At 40.8% G+C, this 21,355-nt stretch overlaps 1 protein-coding gene across 3 annotated transcripts in view; it reads right to left on the bottom strand.

Moving 5' to 3' along the window:
• Nucleotides 1-21,355, bottom strand: part of NRG3 (neuregulin 3) — a 1,249,006-nt gene that overhangs the window by 35,759 nt on the left and 1,191,892 nt on the right. For all 3 annotated transcript variants that reach the window (XM_070364634.1, XM_070364635.1, XM_070364636.1), the window contains exons 5-6: nucleotides 10,902-11,004; nucleotides 3,835-3,961 (exon numbers count right to left, since the gene is read on the bottom strand). In XM_070364634.1, coding sequence (XP_070220735.1) covers nucleotides 3,835-3,961; nucleotides 10,902-11,004 — 230 coding nt within the window. The remainder of the gene's footprint in view (nucleotides 1-3,834; nucleotides 3,962-10,901; nucleotides 11,005-21,355) is intronic.

The following is a 21,355-nucleotide window of genomic DNA, read 5'->3' as shown; positions in this document are numbered from 1 at the left end:
TGAGCAAACTCTGGGAGATGGTGAAGGACAGGGAAGTCTGTTGTGCTGCAGTCTATTAGATTAAAAGAGCTGAACATAACTGAGTGTCTGAACAATGACAATGAAACTTCTAAATGACACTACGCACAAGGGCCATGACACTTCCAAGTCCAACCATAAAAGTTCAAAAAATGGGCAGTGGCCCAATTCCTGAAAATATATACCGCCTTCCCAAAAGAGTTGGGATACTCCTCTCTCATTAGCCTGTGAAATTGCCAAGCCAATAAAACTAACTACCCCATATTTGGGGCAGTTTACTGTCTTCCAAAATGACGCACATTCCGTCTATGGAATGTATACCTCTCTAAATAAACCTTTCTCTTTACTGTGGCTAGCCCTTTAATTCTTTTCTGAGCAAAGCCAAGGACCCTCACTTGGTAGCTAGTCCTAGGGACTCACCTACTACTTTGTGCATGACTCTCCTCTTGTGCCCTATTTTTCCTGCAATGAATGGGGACACCCAAAGGCTAGTCATGTCCCTGGTCTTCAGTGAGTCCCTAAGACAGGACCCTAAGTTTAATAATTGCCAGCTAATAAACACAGAGGGCTTAAACTCATTTCTATGACCAACTCTTGGTCATTTTTCTCTTCCCTGACTGTAAAGCCCCACTGTTTCCCTTCCCTACTCCCTTGAGATAGGAGGTACCTAGGTGCCCCAGGATGAAGAAATTGGAGATAAGTTCCCTGTGGACTGAAACTCTAAGATAAGAATAGCAGGCCAATGGAGAGAGAGGAGGCTTGGCCCTGCCCAGAATAAAGATAACAAAGCACATATTTCTCATTCTTGCAGTTAGAGAAACTCACACATGCATAGAAAGCTCCCTGGAGGTCAAAAGAGGAGTCCTCTTCAGGGGAACCCATCTTGGCTAAGAGATACAGATGCACATATAGTAGGATCCTACCAAATACTCGGAATCAGGCAAATCTAAACAATTGGCCAAAGGATAACCAGAAGAAATGTCCCATATAAGTGATTTAAACTACCGTGTGGGCACGGCTCTCTCTCTGAGTCTGCCTGTGTATCTATCCATACATTCTAGACTCTTTTTCCTCCTAATAAACACTCCATTTTACTGCTTTCTATCTTTGTGGGGATTCTTTCTCTGCAAAGCCAAAGGGCCAGGACCTTGTCATTGGCCACTGGTGAAGTGACTAAGGTCTGGTGCTCTCACTCCAAGACTGACCTCAGTCTCTGGCCAGGAATCAAAATCCTGCTTCAAGCTGCTGCAGGCTGAGCCAGCCAAGATCACCCTCATTGTCCTTTTCAAGCATCCAGTCACCTCTGTAAGAATAGAAGTTGTGTTCAAACAAGATTCTCTTCTGTAATGCAACAGTATATCACTAATCAATCTCACTACCATAACCAGCCTCTGGCTTTATCTGTGATAGGTTCAATTGCTAAGAAGCCCTCCATTACAGTATTTGTTTTACAGTCATGGGATAATATTCATTAGAAATCACTAACAAAAACATTCGCTCTGTTTCAGAAAAGAACAATCCCTACACATAGCCGTGATTACAAGTTTAACAAAACTTTTCTGGGAAGCGATTATGATTTATGAATTCTGCATTAAGTATCTAAGTACATCTGTCACACACAGCATAATGGCGACTTTCTGAGTAATGATTTCCCAAAATCACAAATGATGTTTAAATTCCCAGTGATTTACACATTTGGAAGGGTGTGAATGTATCCTGGGTGATTGTGTATTATACTCAAATCTAGGTTTATACCACCACCTTTGTGCTTTCCTTTTGGGTCTTAGAATCTGGAAGTGCAGTCTTGCATGGGGTCAAAGAATTGCTAGCCTGACAGGAATCTTCTAGTCTGTCTTAAGTGGCTTTTGTGAAATGGAGCAGGACCCATGGAGTCTTCCTGGGTACAAATCCTTTCTGTGTCCTCATTTATTATGTTTAGGAAATAGGCATCAATCAGCCTCCTTGACCTTCCTTTAGTTGTAAAGAGCAGATTCAAACAGTTACTAATCAGAGGAGGGAGGGGATAGAGAAATGAAGGAGGAACAGTCAGTAAACAATAGAGCAGCATGGGGCCAAGTCCTGGCTCCTTTACATGAAATATACATAACAATTTCTTTGAGTTCTGCAGGAACTAAGGCCCCCACCCAGAGAGAATGGCAGCTTCAGGCTGAGCACCAGGTTTCTGGAGCACCAACCTGTCATTTCACCATAGACCAATCAGAAGAATGGGCTTCCCTGGTGGCTTAGATGGTAAAGAATCCGCCTGCAATGCGGGAGACCTGGATTTGATCCCTGGGTTGGGAAGATGCCCTGGAGAAGGCAATAGCAACCCACTCCAGTATTCTTGCCTGGAGAATTCCACCGACAGAGGAGCCTGGTGGGCTACAGTCCATGGAATCACAAAGAGCTGGACACGACTGAGTGACTAAGCACAACACAATCAGAAGAAAGTCTGCACAGAGTGGAAGATTACAAACCCTGATCTCCTCCCCAAACAATTCGATTAATCCTTTAAAGCTGCTCTTTAAAACAGAGCAGAATCTTGTAAGTTACATTTGTCTCTGGAGTATTGGGTTTTGAACAGGGAGCAGCAGAACCTGACTTCAGTAACATTTGCTCTCTGGTGGCTCAGACAGTAAAGCATCTGCTTACAATGCAGGAGACCCAGGTTTGATCCCTGGGTCGGGAAAATCCTCTGGAGAAGGAAATGGCAACCCACTCCAATACTCTTGCCTGGAAAATCCCAGGGACGGAGGAGTCTGGTAGGCTACAGTCTATGGGGTTGCAAAGAGTCGGACACAACTGAGCGACTTCACTTTCACTTTCAGTGCTTTTCAATATATCTCAGAAATCATGAAAAACTACTTTAGAAAGAATACAGAATTCGAGACTTCCCTGGTGGTCCAGTGGCTAAGACTCCATGCTTCCAATGCAAAGGGCTTGGGTTGGATCACTGGTCAGGGAACTAGATCCCACATGGTGCAACTAAATATCCTCTAAGCTGCACCACAACTAAAGAATTGTCTCAACTGAAGACCCTGTATGCTGCAATGAAGCCCCAGAGCAGCCACACACACACAAAAAGAACACAGGATTCAAAAAGCTTGTATTTAACTTCAAATTCTGGTATCTGTTGAGGTGTGGTGTTAGGAAGCAACAACCCCAGGACTACAACTCTCCCTTCCCGTGTTTATGAGCTTTGATTTTTCTCATACCCTTTAATTCAGAGTCGTCTGAATATAGTATGTATTCTTAGGATTCCCTGCGTTTATTCTTTCTGCTTATTCTAGTCTCTATCTAGTCCTTGGCTTTCTGACTCCCTGATGAACCTTTCCTATTCTTCAATTTCCAGTTCAAGCCTGCATTTTTTGCTGCCTCCACTTCTGCCCCCACCACCTCCTTTTGGTCTCTTCTCCCACCTCTGTTGCAATAGCAACCCGCTCATCCCACAAACCTCTTCTGGGTGTCTATTTTTTCACTATGTCAGTTTCCATACAATAAGGAACATCGTACCCCTGGTGCCTAGCACGATCTCTGACATAAGGAAGAATTCAGTAAGTGATTATGGAACAAACAACTGAAGCTCTTTTTGCTTCCAGAGATTAATTATGTTACAGATTATAATCAAGAGCTGAGAATTAATTTTTCTTTCTTTTTTGCAGTACTGTGTACACACACAAAAATGCAACATGATTTAAGGAAAAATCTACAGAGTACTGAAAAAAGTAGGCAAGTCTGATCACAGGTTCCGCATCCCCTCTGGACTGGGAGCAGTGAGAGTAGCTGTGGGAAGGGATGTATGGACATGTTACTTACATTTTGCAGCTGGACATGATTCTTCACCAAGTTTTCGGACTTTGCCATTGTGCTAGATGCTTTGAGACTGTAGTTTTTACCATTATGTGGCTCTTTCAGCTGCTCTTGAATTTGTTTAGCTTGTTTCCTGCAAGTTTAAATAAATCCATGTATAAATAGTCACATAAATTTATGCCTTTTTTTTGAGGTTCATTCACTCCTGACATCTATATTTGTCATTTTCTATAGCAAGATAAATTCAGTTAACAAAGAGACCTCCCTTCATTTTCAACCCCACAAAGAAATACTTGGCATTACCCATTAATAGCCAGGATTCACACCCCATGGCACTCTAAAGGCAGAAATGTAATGCATTGTCCTCTCCCTACTGGATGTAAGAGGTCCTTAACCTTGAGTGCTCAACTAAAGAGAATTAGGAATGCTCTGAAGTTACAAGTAGACAACTTTGACACTTGGACCTAGCAGCCACATATAACATACTTGCAAAGTTAGGTTTATATCTGTCCATTTCAGATAGGTATAGCTTGACTGGATAACTTGCACACATGACATAACAGGGGTCTATTTTCTTCTTTATAGTTTAAAAACACTTCATTTATTTTTACCATCTGCCCTGAATGCAGAATTTGTTAGAACTTTTGTAAATAATAAGAAAAAAATTAACTCTTGAAGGATTAATTTATAAGTAATAAAAATTAATTCTTGAAAGATGCCAAGCATCATTTGAAGTGTTTTACATGTCTTAGCTCACTTATTTTTCACAATAATTCTGTATGACAAGCCATCAATCCTACGCTTACTTAATAGATGAGAAAACTGAGGCACAGAGAAGTTAAATAATTTGTCCAAAGTCAAACAGCTAGACAGTGGTAGAGCTGGATTAGAACCAAACGAATCTGGCTGCATACTCCTCATTTTGAGGCACTACTCACGACTGTCAAACCACTTGCCCGTGGTCACACTGCTTCTTGGTGGGAAGGCCAAGAACCTGAGACTATTGTCAGGTTTTGGATTCCAAGTAAATTACCCCTGCCTGCAAATGTGGAGTGACTGTTGTATGAACTGTACAAAGTACTGCCTTATTAGCTGCTCTCGTAAGAGCTTTATAGCAATTAACTAGCAACATAAGACCCAGTACCCATGAAACAAACAAGCAAACAAACTTCACAGAATCATCTGCCCTAGACTTCTGCCTCGTTCCCCAGGGCCCACACCAAGGACAGAGCCTTGGTGGTGACTGTTCACCGTCTCTCCGTCTCTTGAAGTGAGTTTTTTGAGGCAGACATCCCTCTATGCACCATGGGCTTGAGTATCAGAGGGAGTGAGATTTGAATTCCAGCTCTGTGTCCCAACAGCTTTGCTTTGATTCCTCAAATCAAAATGACTGATTCCCCAAACTTCTGTAGCCTCAGTGTCCTCCTCCATCAATGGAGTTTGGATAAGCTCTTTTCCATAAATACTGTGGACACGTGGAGAGTATTAATGTTACACTCCTCAATATTAATCAGTTACACTCCTCATCACTTAGTAAGCTTAGTTATATGAGGAGATGATGGAATCAGGACACTGGCTCAGAGATAAAAGAAGAGATCTTGTTAATTGCCTCTCTTACAAGCAAGTCACAGAATTGCTACAAGAATTGGAGGTCTGTGCATTATTATCTCCTCTGAATTTACAATACTCGTGTGATGTCATTCTGTTTAAATATTTCTTTTATCTTTTCAATTATTTAGGGGGCTTTTATCTCCAGTACTCTTAGTTGTTTTAATATACTTGTAATAATCTACTTCCTAACAGCTAATCTGTAGCCTGTTGTTAGAAACAAATCTATCCTATCAGCATTTTAAGAAGCACAGGAAAGCCACAAAATCCTATCAGGGACTCACTAATGAAGCAGATGGGAGATGAGGAAGTTCTACTGGAATAAATCATAAGGAAGCAGTAAAGGGGGCTTGACACAGAGGAAGAACATGATTATTTTTCCAAGAATTAGCTGTAGAAATACTAAAGATCTTTTCAGGAATTCCCTAAGTCAGCGTTTGGGAAATGTAAACATCTAAAGGAATTTTCCTCATAAAAATGTCTGATTGCATTTCCTAAATCCTTTTAATAATTTGCTTTCCTTTACCCCCCTCTTACCTTTGTCCTGACTCACTAATATTCCAGAACATATGGGCTTTCTTTTCTAACCTGCCTCCTTTTCTATCATCCCTCAGCTCTCTCAAGGCATACATTTTTGCCCTTTCGTCCTCCCCTCAGCAGATGGGAACAAAGGGAAGTGGAAGCATCTGTCTGCAATGCCATCAGCTCTCTCAGGAGAGTAGTGGCTCTGGGGAAGACAAGATACAAGTACTGCACACTGGAACCCACTAGCCTAACAATGTCAGTGTGATTCTAGAGTTCAGTGGGTTTTAAGTTGCTCTGGGCCAATTCATCAGGAAGAAATGAGATGTACAGTGGTGGGATATCAGACCCAACAAGTCCAGCAGGAGATGTTGTTTGTGATGCTGCAGGTTGACTCCCTGTGGAAGTAGACACTGAGATGGAGATCATGTGCAGGGTTTTTATTAGTGAGGTCTCTTAAGATCAACACCTGTGGAAACTCAGTGAAGGAAGCAGGATGGGGCAGAAGGAGTTGGAATGTGATGCAGGCTCCAGTGAAAACCTCAGCAAATCCCACAGGGAGCTCTGAAGCTGGCGTGGCTTTCACCCCATGGTGGGGCAGTGGTCCAGGCCTTCAAAGCCTCACACTGACCTATCATCGGATGCTGGCTATCTCAGGTCAAGGAACTCTTATAACTGTGTACTAGCTTATATTAGTACTTATGTGTACTAGCTTATAACTGTGTGGGGACTAAGGCCGCCACAGATGAAGAGAATCATAGCATCATATCAGAACACCCATTGCCTGTCCTTAGGTGCCTTGCTTTGTGATCTAAAATCTCTTCAGAGGATGATAACATACAGTCAGGGCAAGTTGTAGTGCATCTGTTTTCTACTCGTAGCACCAGTTCCCCTCGTTCCTCCCATGCTTTCCCAGTTGTGATAATTATTTGTCCCAGTTCCTGCTCCTGGAACATCTTTCCTGTTGCTGTCGTTCAGTCACTAAGTCACGTCCAGATCTTTGTGACACCGTGGGCAGCAGCACGCCAGGCTTCCCTGTCCTTCACTATCTCCTGGAGCTTGCTCAGACTCATTGTCCATAGAGGCGGTGATGCCATCCAACCATTGCATCCTCTGTTGCCCCCTTCTCCTCCTGACATCCATCTTTCCCAGCATCGGGGTCTTTTCCAATGAGTCCGCTCTTCTCATCAGGTGGCCAAAGTAATTGGAGTTTCAACTTCAGGATCAGTCCTTCCAATGAATATTCAGGACTGATTTCCTTTAGGATTGAATGGTTTGAGCTCTTTGCTATCCAAGGAAGTCTCAACAGTCTTCTTCAGCACCACAGTTTGAAAGCATCAATTCTTCGGTGCTCAGCCTTTTTCAGTTCAACTCTCACATCCACCATTACTCCTGGAAAAACCACAGCTTTGACTATATGGACCTTTGTAGGCAAAATGATATCTCTGCTTTTTAATATGCTGTTTAGGTTTGTCATAGCTTTCCTTCCTAGGAGCAAATGTCTTTTAATTTCATGGTTGCAGTTACCATCTGGAGCCCAAAATCACCTCCAAAATCACTGTTTCCACTTTTTCCCCATCTATTCCACTCCCCCCTCCACACCCATGTATCTCTTTTCCTATTTCAATTCATTTTCAGAGTTCAATTATGTCTCGCATTTCCTAAGTCTAATATGGACTCCCGCTGCCAGACTGATACTTCTTAGCCCATACGAGGTAAAAGTAAAAGGGAAATCTAGAAGAATTTATATTTGTCATGTGAGCCATGTCAGCCAGATTTGAAAGGCTCAATTAATGGTTCCATTAACTACTTATAGGAATACTTGAACTTTTTGGAATTGATGAGAAAAGAATTTATTTCACTGTGACCTTCAAAGTGGCTGGGGTTCCATTAACTCAGAAAATTCTCTGAATTCAAGAAAGTGTTCCCTACTTCTACCTCTTCTTGTTACCTATGTTCAAACTTTCATTGGCTAATAATGTGCTGTAATATTCTATCGGGTGAGGTCATGCCATATCACAGATGACAAAAGAATGGAGAGAGGGCCAGAGTGGCAGGACCCGAATAATGATGGGAAGTAGAAAAAATAACCAAGAGAATGTTTTGGTTAAGTCCTGATTCTCTCTGGGCACAGTAAATTCCAGTATATAGAATGGAGATTCAAGCGAATTTATCAGGAAACTGATGATAGACATGTCCCAGAATCCAAGATGACTTAGGACTTCCAAGATGAGTTTAAAAAAAAGTATAACATGGGAAAAAAAAATCTTATAATGTTTGAAAGTAAAGAAAAAGTACAGCCTGTTTATTCTGCTATTTCCAAGGTTTCTGGAGGGAATTAGAATCCCAGGAATGAGGGCAAAGAAACTTGTGCCAAGGTGTTAAAAAAATTTACATCACTTTCAGCTATATAAATTAGATGCTTGGTGTTCAATGTGGTCTTCCTCTCAGAGAAAAATAAAGGAAAACTATGCTTGGAAATTGCCCTAGAAGAAGGTAATATTTTCTAAGTCTCTGATGAGAACTACAGCTCCAGTTGGAAGAGTCTTCAAATTTCATTATTCCTTTGTTATTTTTAGACATATATATATAAAATAAATATGTGCCCTGGCTGGGCAGGTAGAAAGACAACAGCCTCCTGATTACTCATCTCCCACTGGTTCAGTCCCCTGAGTCTCCTATTATGCATTGAAAGTTGAACAGTGTTTCCATGCAAACCCCTGACACCTTGCTGAGCCCCAGGAGGATGTGCTCATCACTAAGCCCACTTGCAGCCCACGGAAGGAGAGGCTAACAGCTCTGAAGATAGAGATCCTCTAGTTACCCAGCTGTTCTCTGTTCTTGTGACTGTCGTTATCAGTCTTTAAGTGTGGTACAACTACAGATTATACTCCAAAAATAGGTGATTAACTACTTCTTCATAGTAATTTGCATATTGTTAAATACACAGCTTTCTCCCACACAGCACTTGCAAGGTGACTCTCCTAATGCTCTGCTGAGTGTGATTAACCCTCTCGTGCTCAGGGAACTCTACTCACGTAGCTACCCTGCCTGTAAGTTCCAGTGTGTAGACACCCTAGGTGTTAACAACAACAAGCCTTCAATGAGTATTTACTTTTTAAACACTATGCTGCCTTCTTTACAGTATTATCCCACTAATCCTTAAATTCTCTGAGGTACACATTATTTTTGGCCATATTTTGCTATACTTTACCAAAACAGAAATCAAGGCTGAATGTAATTTCCCTAATAATACTGAATAAGCAAGTGGCAGACTGAAGATGTGAATACAGCTTAGGCTGATGCATGTAAAATCCTGACCACGAAACCATGTAGCCTGTTAAGAACATAAAGAGCTATGGAGTGCAGCAGGGCATGACATTCCTGATTCCCCTCAAGCACTTTCACCATCTGGGGGAGGACCACACGAGTCAACATGCTGGGTGGTGAACAGCATGCAGTTTAAAGGAGAATTGAAGACATGCAAAGACCTGCTGTCAATTTCCTACTGTGGGGCTTTGACAAATCAATACTTTACAATCAAATTCTGCTGTGATTTGAAAAATTGAGCAATAATGCATAATTTCTGTTGTTGTGAGGATTGGGAGATAATGAATGAAAAGCCCAGTATCCCTGATAAAGTGTTCAAAACTGAACACTAACAACTCCCACAGCCAAGAGTTGCTTAGGAGACACAACGATGAAATGCAATGTGGTTCCCTGGGTGGGACAACAGCGAAAACGCCCATGAGGTGAAAACTAAGGAAACATGGAGATACGAACTTCAGTTAGTAACACTGTTATTCCACTATTGCTGCACTGTTTGCGGCAAAGGCAACATACTAAGGAAAGACGTTAAAAATAGGGGAGATTGTGTCTGGGGTATATTGGATCTATCGGTACTATTTTCATGGCAATTCCAAAAATCTAAACCTATTCTGAAATAGTTTATTAAAAATAATAGTTCCTAATTTTGGATTCATATCCGAGTCTCCATCATTTCTTAAAATTGCTGTTCTTTTTAAAGATCGACATACACAACATGCAGACAGGTATCACAGACTATACTGGGAAACGGATCCATTTTTAGTAGGGCACATGGGCAGAAAAATACAAGTCCAAAGAAAAGCAATTACTTGTTGGCCTGGATTCCAGACAAGCTGTAGGAACAGAATCTATGCCAACTTCTCAAGGCCTGTCTACCTTACAAGAAACCAAGCAGTATAATATTTTTATCTGTATTTCTTAAGGGCAAATTATGTCATTTACATAAATAAAATACCTCTGTCAATGTTATTCGTAACATGTATATCTAAGCATATATGTATATACACATACATACTTATAAATACATAATATATTTTTAATTCTACTTTACTAGTCAGAAAAAAAAAAACACAATGCTTTTGGCAGAAGATTTGGTTTCTTGGCAACATAAGCATAGGGCATATTCTAGATGTCCATACTAACTGGTGAACCAAGGTAGGTTTTATAGTGTTCATATTTCACATTTGGCTAAAACCTTTATGGGTATCAAATAAAACACTATAAAAGGAATAGAGTTGTTTCTTTTTTTTTCATAAAAGGTTGGATGTTCAGCAGTGACCTCTCTTTTCAGAAGAGTTAACTCCTTACTGACAGGCTGACGTTGAGCCTTTAATTCTGGCAGGCCATCAAAAAATGCAAAGAACACAGAGTGTTCATGATCACAGAGAAGAGTGATCACTATGTGCATGAAAGATGAACCACACACACACACATACATGTATGCACACACTGTACACACTCACCACAGGCTACAAAAGATTCAGAGTAATTTAAGGATGTCTGATGGGCCCATTTGCACAAAATCCTTCTGCCTAGAGCTCAGACTGAGAACTTAAAGAAAGACAAAGCACTTCTCTGAGAAGTAACCTTTTAACACTTGAGAGAAATGGTCTTACTTGCTTTTGAAGTAGAACGCTGCACAGAACACGCCCACGATGACAATTCCAAAGATGATACATGAAATTGACAGCACCTGCCTTTGATAAACTTCTTCACTCTCTGTGAATTCAAAAAAGAGAATTAGAACGGAAGTTAGCACGGCTCAGCAGACACAATCTCCATAGTTGTATTTTTGAGCTGGTAGGAGCCTTTCAAAGCCAAGTTGTTTTGCTCCTATCGTCAGTAGGAAAACACGAGGGCATTACTACAATTCAGTGTCTTTGCAATGGTCTAAAGACAGCTGTTATTTTTTTTTGTATCTGCATGGCTAAATAGAACTCATGTATGGATATCACAAATATGAACCTTATCAAAAGAATTTTCATGACTTTAAGACATACTGGGAGCATTTAAACATGATGGTGGGGTCCCAAATAATCTGCTATCAGAAATTTCCTATTCCAGTGATGACCTCCAATTTATGTGATACTGATGACACTGTGTTTTCTGATTTGGTCCCTGGCTGTCAGTCTCCCATTCATCCACCCTACTATGACTGACATCATGAATGAAAAAGGACTTCAATGTAACATGTGAATATTTACTTAGTCATCCTGTGACCTGCTCAGTACCAATAATCTGGCAAAATAACCTCAACCTCTACTACCAAGGTTATACCTTAGAGCTTCTTAATGCAAAAAACAAGAATTCAAAAACAAACCATTTCAATTTTTGGACATTAACATTTATACTTCTAGCACACTTTCTGAAATACGTCTACTGCAACAGTTCTTTCATCTCATCAAGACCTTTCATCCATAGGTCTCAGAACTTTCTGTTAATTATCCTCCTCTTGTCTTCATTAATTTCTTTACATTGCACAAGAGACTATGGTCTATTTACCTTCCTTCCTTCCTTCTCCCTCCCACTCACATTTTAAAGTTTTTTGTTGTTGTTGTTGTTGTTGCTGTTGTTCCTTCAGTAGTATATTAAGAAACAATGTACTACAAGAACTATTCTCCTTTCCCCTTTATTTCCATTTTTAATGTCTTTATTCAGATTGGAGTATAAAAAATAAATAAAGAAAGCAAACCTAAGAGAATATCACATTATCCACATTTTTGAATAAATGAAAAGGGGCAATTATGTGGCCCTGGCAAGACTTGTTTGACATTTAAATTGGGAAAGATTCAAATTAAAGAGAAAAACAGTATGTCATTGAGACCTTGTTTGGACATATATCATCTTAAAGAATGTCATTCTTTTCACCCCCACATTTGTAAGCTCATTAAATCTTCCAAGTGAACTTGGAAACAAGTAAGTAGATCTACCAACTTATAAAGAATTTCATTTCACTAAATTGCTCTGAGTTGGTGACTCTAATGAAAGAAGTATGACTTACAGATAATAATCTACTCCACCCTGCTTCTGCCAATAAAAAGAACTATGAAAATGGTGGATAATAGTACCTATGAAAACAAAAGAGGTAAGACTGTGTTCACTACAAGAATGATTTCTACATAAAATCAACAGGGTGTTTTTGTTCATTTTTTGAATCTAGTCAAATATAACTTGGGGAAATGCACAAAATCAATTCTGAGTTTAAATCAAGAGTGAAATTAAAACTCCAAAGACTGTGAATGGATTTATAGACCCAGATGGAGTTACAGTGCCAGTACTCTCAATGCCTTTGGTGCAGAGTGCTGAACAAGAACAAGCCTGGAGAGGGGCAGGAAGCAAGGGGCTGGAAGTCTGGCAATTTTTGCATTTGACTTTCATTTTAGCCACCTCTAATATGAGTAACAAAAGATATATTACTTTACCTTTATAAATTTTAATTTCTATCTAAATAAAGGCAGTGATATAAAATGCTGACTGTAATGAATGTTGTAACAAGGAGGTTTATAATCTGACAAAAGATATCACATGGAAAATTGACCTATTCACAGAGTCCAGAGATTTTAAATATAAAACAGGATCCAATTAGGCAAGAGGAATAGGGATGGGAAAAGTGGTCCAGGAAGAGAAGACAAGTTGTGCAAAGGCTCTTTGCTAGGATATAAAATGGCAGGTTCGGGAATCTGGAAGATTTTTACTCTACCACTGGGCCTTTGCAAAAGTTATTTTCTATTCCCCACCAGCTTAGCTTCCCAGTTGGTGCCAGTGGTAATGAATCCACCTGCCAAGGCAGGCAACATAAGGGACACAGGTTTGATCCCTGGGTTGGGAGATCCCTGGAGGAGGAAATGGCAAGCTACTCTGGCGTTCTTGCATGGAGAACTCTCCATGGACAGAGGAGCCTGCTGGGCTACAGTCCATGGAGTTGCAAAGAGTCAGACACAACTGAGTGAGCATATGCACGTTGCACACACCAGCTTAGCAGAGCAACACGGAGATAGCAGGGACATGGTATACAATGAGCATGTCTTTACAACAGCAGAAAGGCACTGAAAAATTCGAAACAGGAGAGCGATGTGATAATATTTGCATTTTTTTTTCCTGAAACTTACAGAAAAGATTAGGAAGGGTTAAGTAAATGCAGAGTCCTATTAGAAGGCTATTATATCAGCTTAGACATCATGAGAAACACTGGGCTGGAAGAAGCACAAGCTGGAATCAAGATTGCCGGGAGAAATATCAGTAACCTCAGATATGCAGATGACACCACCCTTATGGCAAAAAGTGAAGAGGAACTAAAAAGCCTCTTGATGAAAGTGAAAGTGGAGAGTGAAAATGTTGGCTTAAACTCAACATTCAGAAAATGAAGATCATGGCATCTGGTCCCATCACTTCATGGCAAATAGGGAAACAGTGGAAACAGTGTCAGACTTTATTTTTTTGGGCTCCAAAATCACTTCAGGTGGTAACTGCAGCATGAAATTAAAAGAGGCTTATTCCTTGGAAGGAAAGGTATCACCAACCTAGACAGCATATTCAAAAGCAGAGACATTACTTTGCCAACAAAGCTCTGTCTAGTCAAGGCTATGGTTTTTCAGTGGTCATGTATGGATGTGAGAGTTGGACTGTGAAGAAAGCTGAGCACAGAAGAATTGATGCTTTTGAACTGTGGTGTTGGAGAAGACTCTAGAGAGTCCCTTGGACTGCAAGGAGGTCCAACCAGTCCATTCTGAAGGAGATCAGCCCTGGGATTTCTTTGGAGGGAATGATGCTAAAGCTGAAACTCCAATACTTTGGCCAGTTCATGTGAAGAGTTGACTCATTGGAAAAGACCCTGATGCTCGGAGGGATTGGGGGCAGAAAGAGAAGGGGACGATAGAGAATGAGATGGCTGGATGGCATCGCCGACTCGGTGGACATGAATTTGAGTAGACTCCGGGAGTTGATGATGGACAGGGAGGCCTGGCGTGCTGCGATTCATGGGGTTGCAAAGAGTCGGACATGACTGAGTGAATGAACTGAACTGAACTGAGACATGATGGATACTTCTATGATAACATTAACAACCATGATGAGCAGTTAAAAAAATTAAAAAAGGTGAAAGCAGTTAAGTTGAAAAGACTTAATGGACTAGACAATGATACTCTTAACTAAGATGGAGTATATCAGAGAGGAATCAGACTTATAAAGAAAGATATCAAATTCAGTGTTGGACTTATGCATGTATGTGTTGGTCACTCAGTCATGTTTGACTCTTTTCAACTCCATGGACTGTGGCCCACCAGGCTTTTCTGTCCATGGGATTTTCCAGGCAAGAATACTGGAGTGGGTTGCCATGTCCTTCTTCAGGGGATCTTCCCAACCCAGGGATAAAACCCAGATATCCTGCATTGCAGGCAGATTCTTTACTGTCTGGGGAAGCCCAGTGTTGGACTTGGTAAGTTTTTAAAAACCTATAACATATCCAACTAGAGGTGTAAGGTAGACATTTAAATATACAGATTTGAGTTAAGATAAAATGACAGAGTTCCAGATATAAATATTCAGGGTTATGCGTATACTTAAACCAAGTGTGTAGATAAGACAGCCCCAGGAGAAAATACAGAGTACTAAGGGAAGAATGTCTAAGATAGAGCTTTGCGAGACTCAAAAATGTCATGGAAGGGTAGAAGAGGATGCTGCAGAGCAGATAAAAAAAAACCCAGATCAGCCAACCAGGAAAGGATAAAAAGAAAACACACAACAACAATAGAATATGACAATATCATAGAAGAAAACATATGGAATTTTTCTAGAAGAATAGGCTATTGAATGTTTCTGAAAGGGCAAATAAAATATGGTCCTTTAATTCAGTGATGTAGAGGTTCCTGCAGAATCTGCATGAGCAATTTGATGGAATCACGAGAGCAGCCCGCACAATGCCCCGGGGTCTCTGTCATGTAACATACTGTAAGGCAAATGCTCTTTCTCCAGACCTACCACATGTTCTACACTCAGCCTGGATTGAGAGTCTAGAATTCTAGCCCAACTCTAGAAAGCAGAGAATGCCTTATTTATAATGAGGCTACCATTACCTTCACTGCATAAGCATTGTGAGGATTGAGTGAATTAAAATATACTGAGTATTGCAGTGCCTAACTTGGAATAATCATTAAGTATTAGGCAGAATCATATGAAATTGCCATGGGGGGCAATAAATGGCTGGATATTGACCATTTAATTTGGCTCCATCTAATGTATGGTAGGGAGAAGGAAATGGCAACTCACTCTAGTACTCTTGCCTGGAAAATCCCATGGATGGAGGAGCCTGGTAGGCTACAGTCCATGGGGTCACAAAGAGTCAGACATGACTGAGCGACTTCACTTTCACTTTTCACTTTCATTCATTGGAGAAGGAAATGGCAACCCACTCGTGTTCTTTCCTGGAGAATCCCAGGGACAGGGTAGCCAGGTGGGCTGCCATCTATGGGGTCACACAGAGTCAGACACTACTGAAGCAACTTAGCAGCAGCAGCAGCAATGTATTGTAGAGGACTTAATTTACTATTCTAGGGAATATCAACATTTTTGCATTTCATTAATGCAAACATATTATGAAGTCATTTTTGAGGGCAAAAACCAATCTCTCATTCCACAGGAATTAGTAAAGGTTGTTTGCATTGTCTCCCAATTCTGTACCATTTCCTCTTCTGTTGTACATAGGACTCGCTCTTGATCATATTTCATATTATCAAGATGGAAACAGAGAAAGTAGTAATGTTATGGTGAGTTTTTAGAAACCGACATTGGACAAGTGGAAGAAAATCATTTGGGCAGGCAGCCTACCCCAAAACTCTGAAAAACACCACGCTGCCCCGTGCTGATGAACCCACCTCACTCAGGAAGCAGTGTGGTTGACTGGTGTGAACCCCTCTGTTTAAACACCAGCTAGAACGGTTTTCATCTTCTTTCATCTATTGTCTTTATCAATAATGGGGAAAATACTACACACTTCGCATATTTGTTCAACATGTGCTTTATATGTGTGCATGCTAGTTGTGTCCAGTACTTTGTGACCCTATGGACAGTAACCCGCCAGGGTCATCTGTACATAGGACTTTCCAGGCAAGAAATACTGGAGACAGTTGCCTTTCCTCTCCTAGGATCGAACTCATCTCTCTTGTGTCTCCTGCATTGGTAGACAGATTTTTTACCACTGAGCCATCTGGGAAGCCAGGAAAACATAAATAAAGGGGCTGAGTGGCATGTAATGGATACATAAAATGCCAGTTTCCTTCCTTTCCCCCTTTTCTCCTGAAGCCAGCATTGAAGCAAACAAAACAAAACAACTGCTTTTAAAAGACTCTATCTCTCTTATGGAAAACTCATCTCACCCCCAGGCAGTCAATGATTTGCTATCTTGGGGTCTCTCTCCCTGTGCCCTGAGATGTATATTGAAGGAATTTATTTTTATGTCATTTTCTTTACTCATGGTTCCTTTTAATTTTACTTGTGGTGATTGAATTTTTCCACTAGTAATTTTTAATTTCCTAGCTAGAGATGGTCCCATCTATGGCAAATAGATGGGGAAACACTGGAAACAGTGATAGACTTTATTTTCTTGGGCTCCAAAATCACTGCAGATGATTACTGCAGCCATGAAATTAAAAAAAAAAAAAAAACTCGCTTATTCCTTGGAAGAAAAGCAATGACAAACCTAGACAGCATATTAAAAAGCAGAGACATTACTTTGCACACAAATGTCCATAGAGTCTAAATTATGGTTTTTTCCAGTAGTCATGTATGGATGTGAGAGTTGACACATAAAGAAGGCTGAGTGCTGAAGAATTGATGCCTTTAAACTGATCTTGGAGAAGACTCTTGACAGACCCTTGGATTGCTAGGACATCAAACCAGTCAATCCTAAAGGAAATCAACTCTGAATATTCATGGGAAGGACTGATGCTGAAGCTGAAGCTCCAATACATTGGCCACCTGATGTGAAGAGCTGACACATTAGAAAAGACCCTGATGCTGGGAAAGATGGAAGGCGGGAGAAGGGGACGACAGAGGATGAGATGGCTGGATAGCATCACTGATTCAATGGACAGGAGTTTAAGCAAGCTCTGGGAGATGGTGAAGGACAAGCAAGCTTGGCATGCTTCAATCCATGGGGTCGCAGAGTCGGACATGACTGAGCAACTGAACTGCAACAACAACCCAGATATTTTAGTAGATGCAATGCAAGCGTTCCTCTTCGGGGAAGGGCTATGTCTTTCGCGCTCTCCCCCATACTGACTCTTTGAGAAGGAAAGTGTGCTCCTGATCCCTAGAGACCCAGGATCCTTGGAAAATCTATGGGTACAGCACTGTTTGCTAAACCATGAGACAGCTCACAGCTTAGGTCCTAATGTGCAAGGCTGCTTTTGGAAGCTGTAGCAGTCTTCAGCATACTAAAAATCTCTCTGTGAATCCTTGTTAAGCTCTGCTGCTGCTGCTGCTGCTAAGTCGCTTCAGTCATGTCCGACTCTGTGTGACCCCGTAGACGGTAGCCCACCAGGCTCCCCCATCCCTGGGATTCTCCAGGCAAGAACACTGGAGTGGGTTGCCATTTCCTTCTCCAATGCATGAAAGTGAGAAGTGAAAGTGAAGTCGCTCAGTCGTATCCAACTCTTAGCGACCCCATGGACTGCAGCCCACCAGGCTCCTCCATCCATGGGATTTTCCAGGCAAGAGTACTGGGGTGGGGTGCCATGTTAAGCTCTACTACATTAAAAAAAAAAGATGCCCAAAGAAAATTATAACCTCAGTTTTTATATAGCATTTCCTACTGGATAGCTTGGTATTAAGGATAGAAGTGTGAGTGACAGCAGCCCTGTATCTGTGAAAGAATGGACATGTTCTACAAAGCAGCCCCACATCCCTTCCAAGTATGGAGCCCTAGGATCGCACCATCTCTTGGGGATCTTTCCTTTAAGTCTGTAAGAGACAAAACTCAAGCATGATTTCCTGATATGAACAGGCATCCAAGTAATGGGAAGCTTAAACCTGGACGGACACACACACACACACACACCTGTAAGCTTGTAAGTCATATATAGGAGCAAAAGCTTTTCTCTAGACCACCTCATAGTCAATATATGCAAATAAGATCCTTTTTGATGCCACCAGTAGGTATCAAATGGAAGCATAATTACTCTGATAGTACATTATAAAAGTCAACCTATCAATATCACCAGGGTTCTGTCTTATTCAGGTATTCATTATCAGAAGCCCTGAAGATAAATGTCTACACAGAGAAACAAAAGTCAGTATAAGACAACAAATTCACTAATGATCTCACCATTTATGAAATTATCTTCATTCTAGTTTTTCTCCATGCCTAATTCTAGCATTTATTTCTATTCATTAAGTCAACCTCATAATCAGGCTAGGTCAGTCTCTCCCTGATTGTAAGCCTCCGAAATTTTGTCCTCATTTAAACTGGATTAAGCTTAAGTAGATTTACTGCAGTTTTAATTATTCTTGGAACAAGAGAGCCTCTTCTCAATTTTGTTCTTAAATAACAACAAATGCTGGGGATATATTAAAATATTAGGAGCTTACAAGGAACTGCAAGTGAAGCATGATAGGGAAAAAGAATGAAAGGACAGAACATATTTAGAATGTTATAAACTGTGATTTTCCCTTTTCAAATTGAAGACAAAAATGACCAAATGTCAAATGGCCTGATTACTGCACTCTTAAAGAAAAGAAAAAATTAAGGTGAAAGAGATCCTGAAGGCAAATGAAATGGGTGCTCACCTTGAGATCAATGAGATTAAACACACACTGGCAGGGACGAACACTGATAGAGTAAGTGATGAGAATATCAGCAAGGCAGAACGAATGACCTAGCCTCAGTGCAATGATCTCCAAGAATGTTGCTTGGGGGAAAATCCAGCTCAAGCATCTGAATACAGAGATGCTGAGATTACCAGGAAGTACTGAAATGTTCCATATATTTAGCATGGTGCTATTTCTACCTGTAAGCCCCTTTCTCCTCCCTACTTGCAGAACTTCTACTATTATGGGTGATTCATGTCCCCCATAAGATCCATGAAGTTCTAACCCCAATACCTATAAATATGAACTTCTTTGGATATAGGGTTTTTGCAGATTATCAAGTTGAGGTCATTAGGATGTACCCTAACCCAATATTGCTGTGTCTTCATCAAAGAGAGAAATTTGGACACAGACATACATGCACAAGGAGAATGTCAAATGAAGATGGAAGCAGAGTTTGAGATGATGCACCCACAAGCCGAGGATAAACATTGCCAGGAAACCACCAGAAGGCAGGAGGCAGGCAGGAAAGATGCTTCCTCACAGCCTTAAGAAAGAACAAACCCTGCCTACACCTTGATCTTGGACTTCTGGCCTCCAGAGCTGCAAGACAATACATTTCTGTTTGGCCATCAATTTGTGATACTTTGTTATGGACAATCTCAGCAAACTAACATAGCCACTAATTCATGAATACTATTGGAATAAATACTATACAGGGTAAATACGGTCAGATCTGAAAACTCTTCTCAAGTGTCCATGTGCATCCATTTGGTATCTTTTCCTAACTGCCCTGTCTTGTGCCAAAGATGCACATATCTGTTTTCCTGCAGCCCAGTCTGCATGCATGCATGCTAAGTTGCTGCAGTCATGTTCGACTCTTTGCGACCCTATGGACTTTAGCCCGCCAGGCCCCTCTGTCTACAGGATTCTTCAGGTAAGAACACTGGAGTGGGTTGCCATTCCCTTCTCCAGAGGATCTTCCTGACCCAGGGATCGAAACTGTGTCTCCTGAGGCTCCTGCGTTATAGGCAGAATCTTTATCATTGAGCTACCAGGGAAGCTCCTGGCCCAGTCTGAGAGGCCCACAAAGGCAAGGGCATCTTCATTACTGGACTCAACCTGGCTTGTGCTTGTTCTGTACAAGGGAGGGTACTCAGCAGGCGTTTTCTGAACTCATCAGCTTCTGGTTTGCATGTCTAATGACATTGTGCTGGTTAAGCCCTATACCTGGTAGGGTAGGTAATAAAAAGAGGCAACATTTTCTTGGGAGGATCCTCAGGGATTTATTCTGTTGCTCTTTGCTATTCCACTGTGGAAAGGCATCATTTAAAATGCTTTGAAAACATAAAATAATTGCTTCATCATAAAATGTTAATGTTCAAAATTATATTTTATCTTATTCCCATACAATGTGCTTTGAGATGTGCATTATACATAAAATTTGATATTTAAGGAGAAATAACAGTTTAAAATCATAAACACATTTACTCTCAACCTGTAATTTCCTTTTCTTCCCCCAGACTCACCACCAAATATAAACCTTCCCTATAACAATCCCTTATCTCTCTCCTTCTTTTCCCAAACAGTATAGCTCTGACTGACTATAGATAAGTGAATACTATGAAAGGAAAACAAAAAGAAAAGCCCTGGGTCTTCTCATTGGTGTGTTTAACATGCATTCGCTTTCCAAGTGCTATTTCTCCCACAAATAAATTTAAGTAAAAGCAAATTGAATCAAAATAAATCTATTGGTAAGTTTTCAATACCAGACTGGGTTGCCATATCCTTCTCCAGGGGATCTTCCTGACCTGAGGGATTGAACCCATAGCTCCTTCATCGGCAGGTGGATACTTTACCATAAAGCCATCAGGATAGAGGAGCCTGGCTGGTTACAGTCCATGGGGGTTACAAAAGAGTCAGACATGAGTTAGCAACTAAACAATAATAACAAAGAGCTTTCAACGCAAACATAAAACCAGTCTCTTATTTCTGGCTTCACTGTTAAAAGATCCGAGAACTCCATTTTCCCTAAACCTGTGATAACTGTCCCCCAATCCATACCCTTAACACCAGTTTTGTCTCTTAAGATTCACTGTTCATTGGCAAAGTCACATTCTAAGAGCAAGACATATGACATGTTATTTTCATGACAATGAGGAGAATTTGACTTAGAGATTTATAGGAATTTTAACTGTTTGACCTGTTTTGATAGAGTAAGAAATCTAATTCACTAAATTCATTTCAACCTTGCTTCACAGAACACTCA

Source organism: Bos mutus, chromosome 28 (genome assembly GCF_027580195.1).
Source record: "Bos mutus isolate GX-2022 chromosome 28, NWIPB_WYAK_1.1, whole genome shotgun sequence".
In the NCBI taxonomy this organism is placed as follows: domain Eukaryota; kingdom Metazoa; phylum Chordata; class Mammalia; order Artiodactyla; family Bovidae; genus Bos; species Bos mutus.
This window is presented reverse-complemented; position numbering and strand designations above follow the sequence as displayed.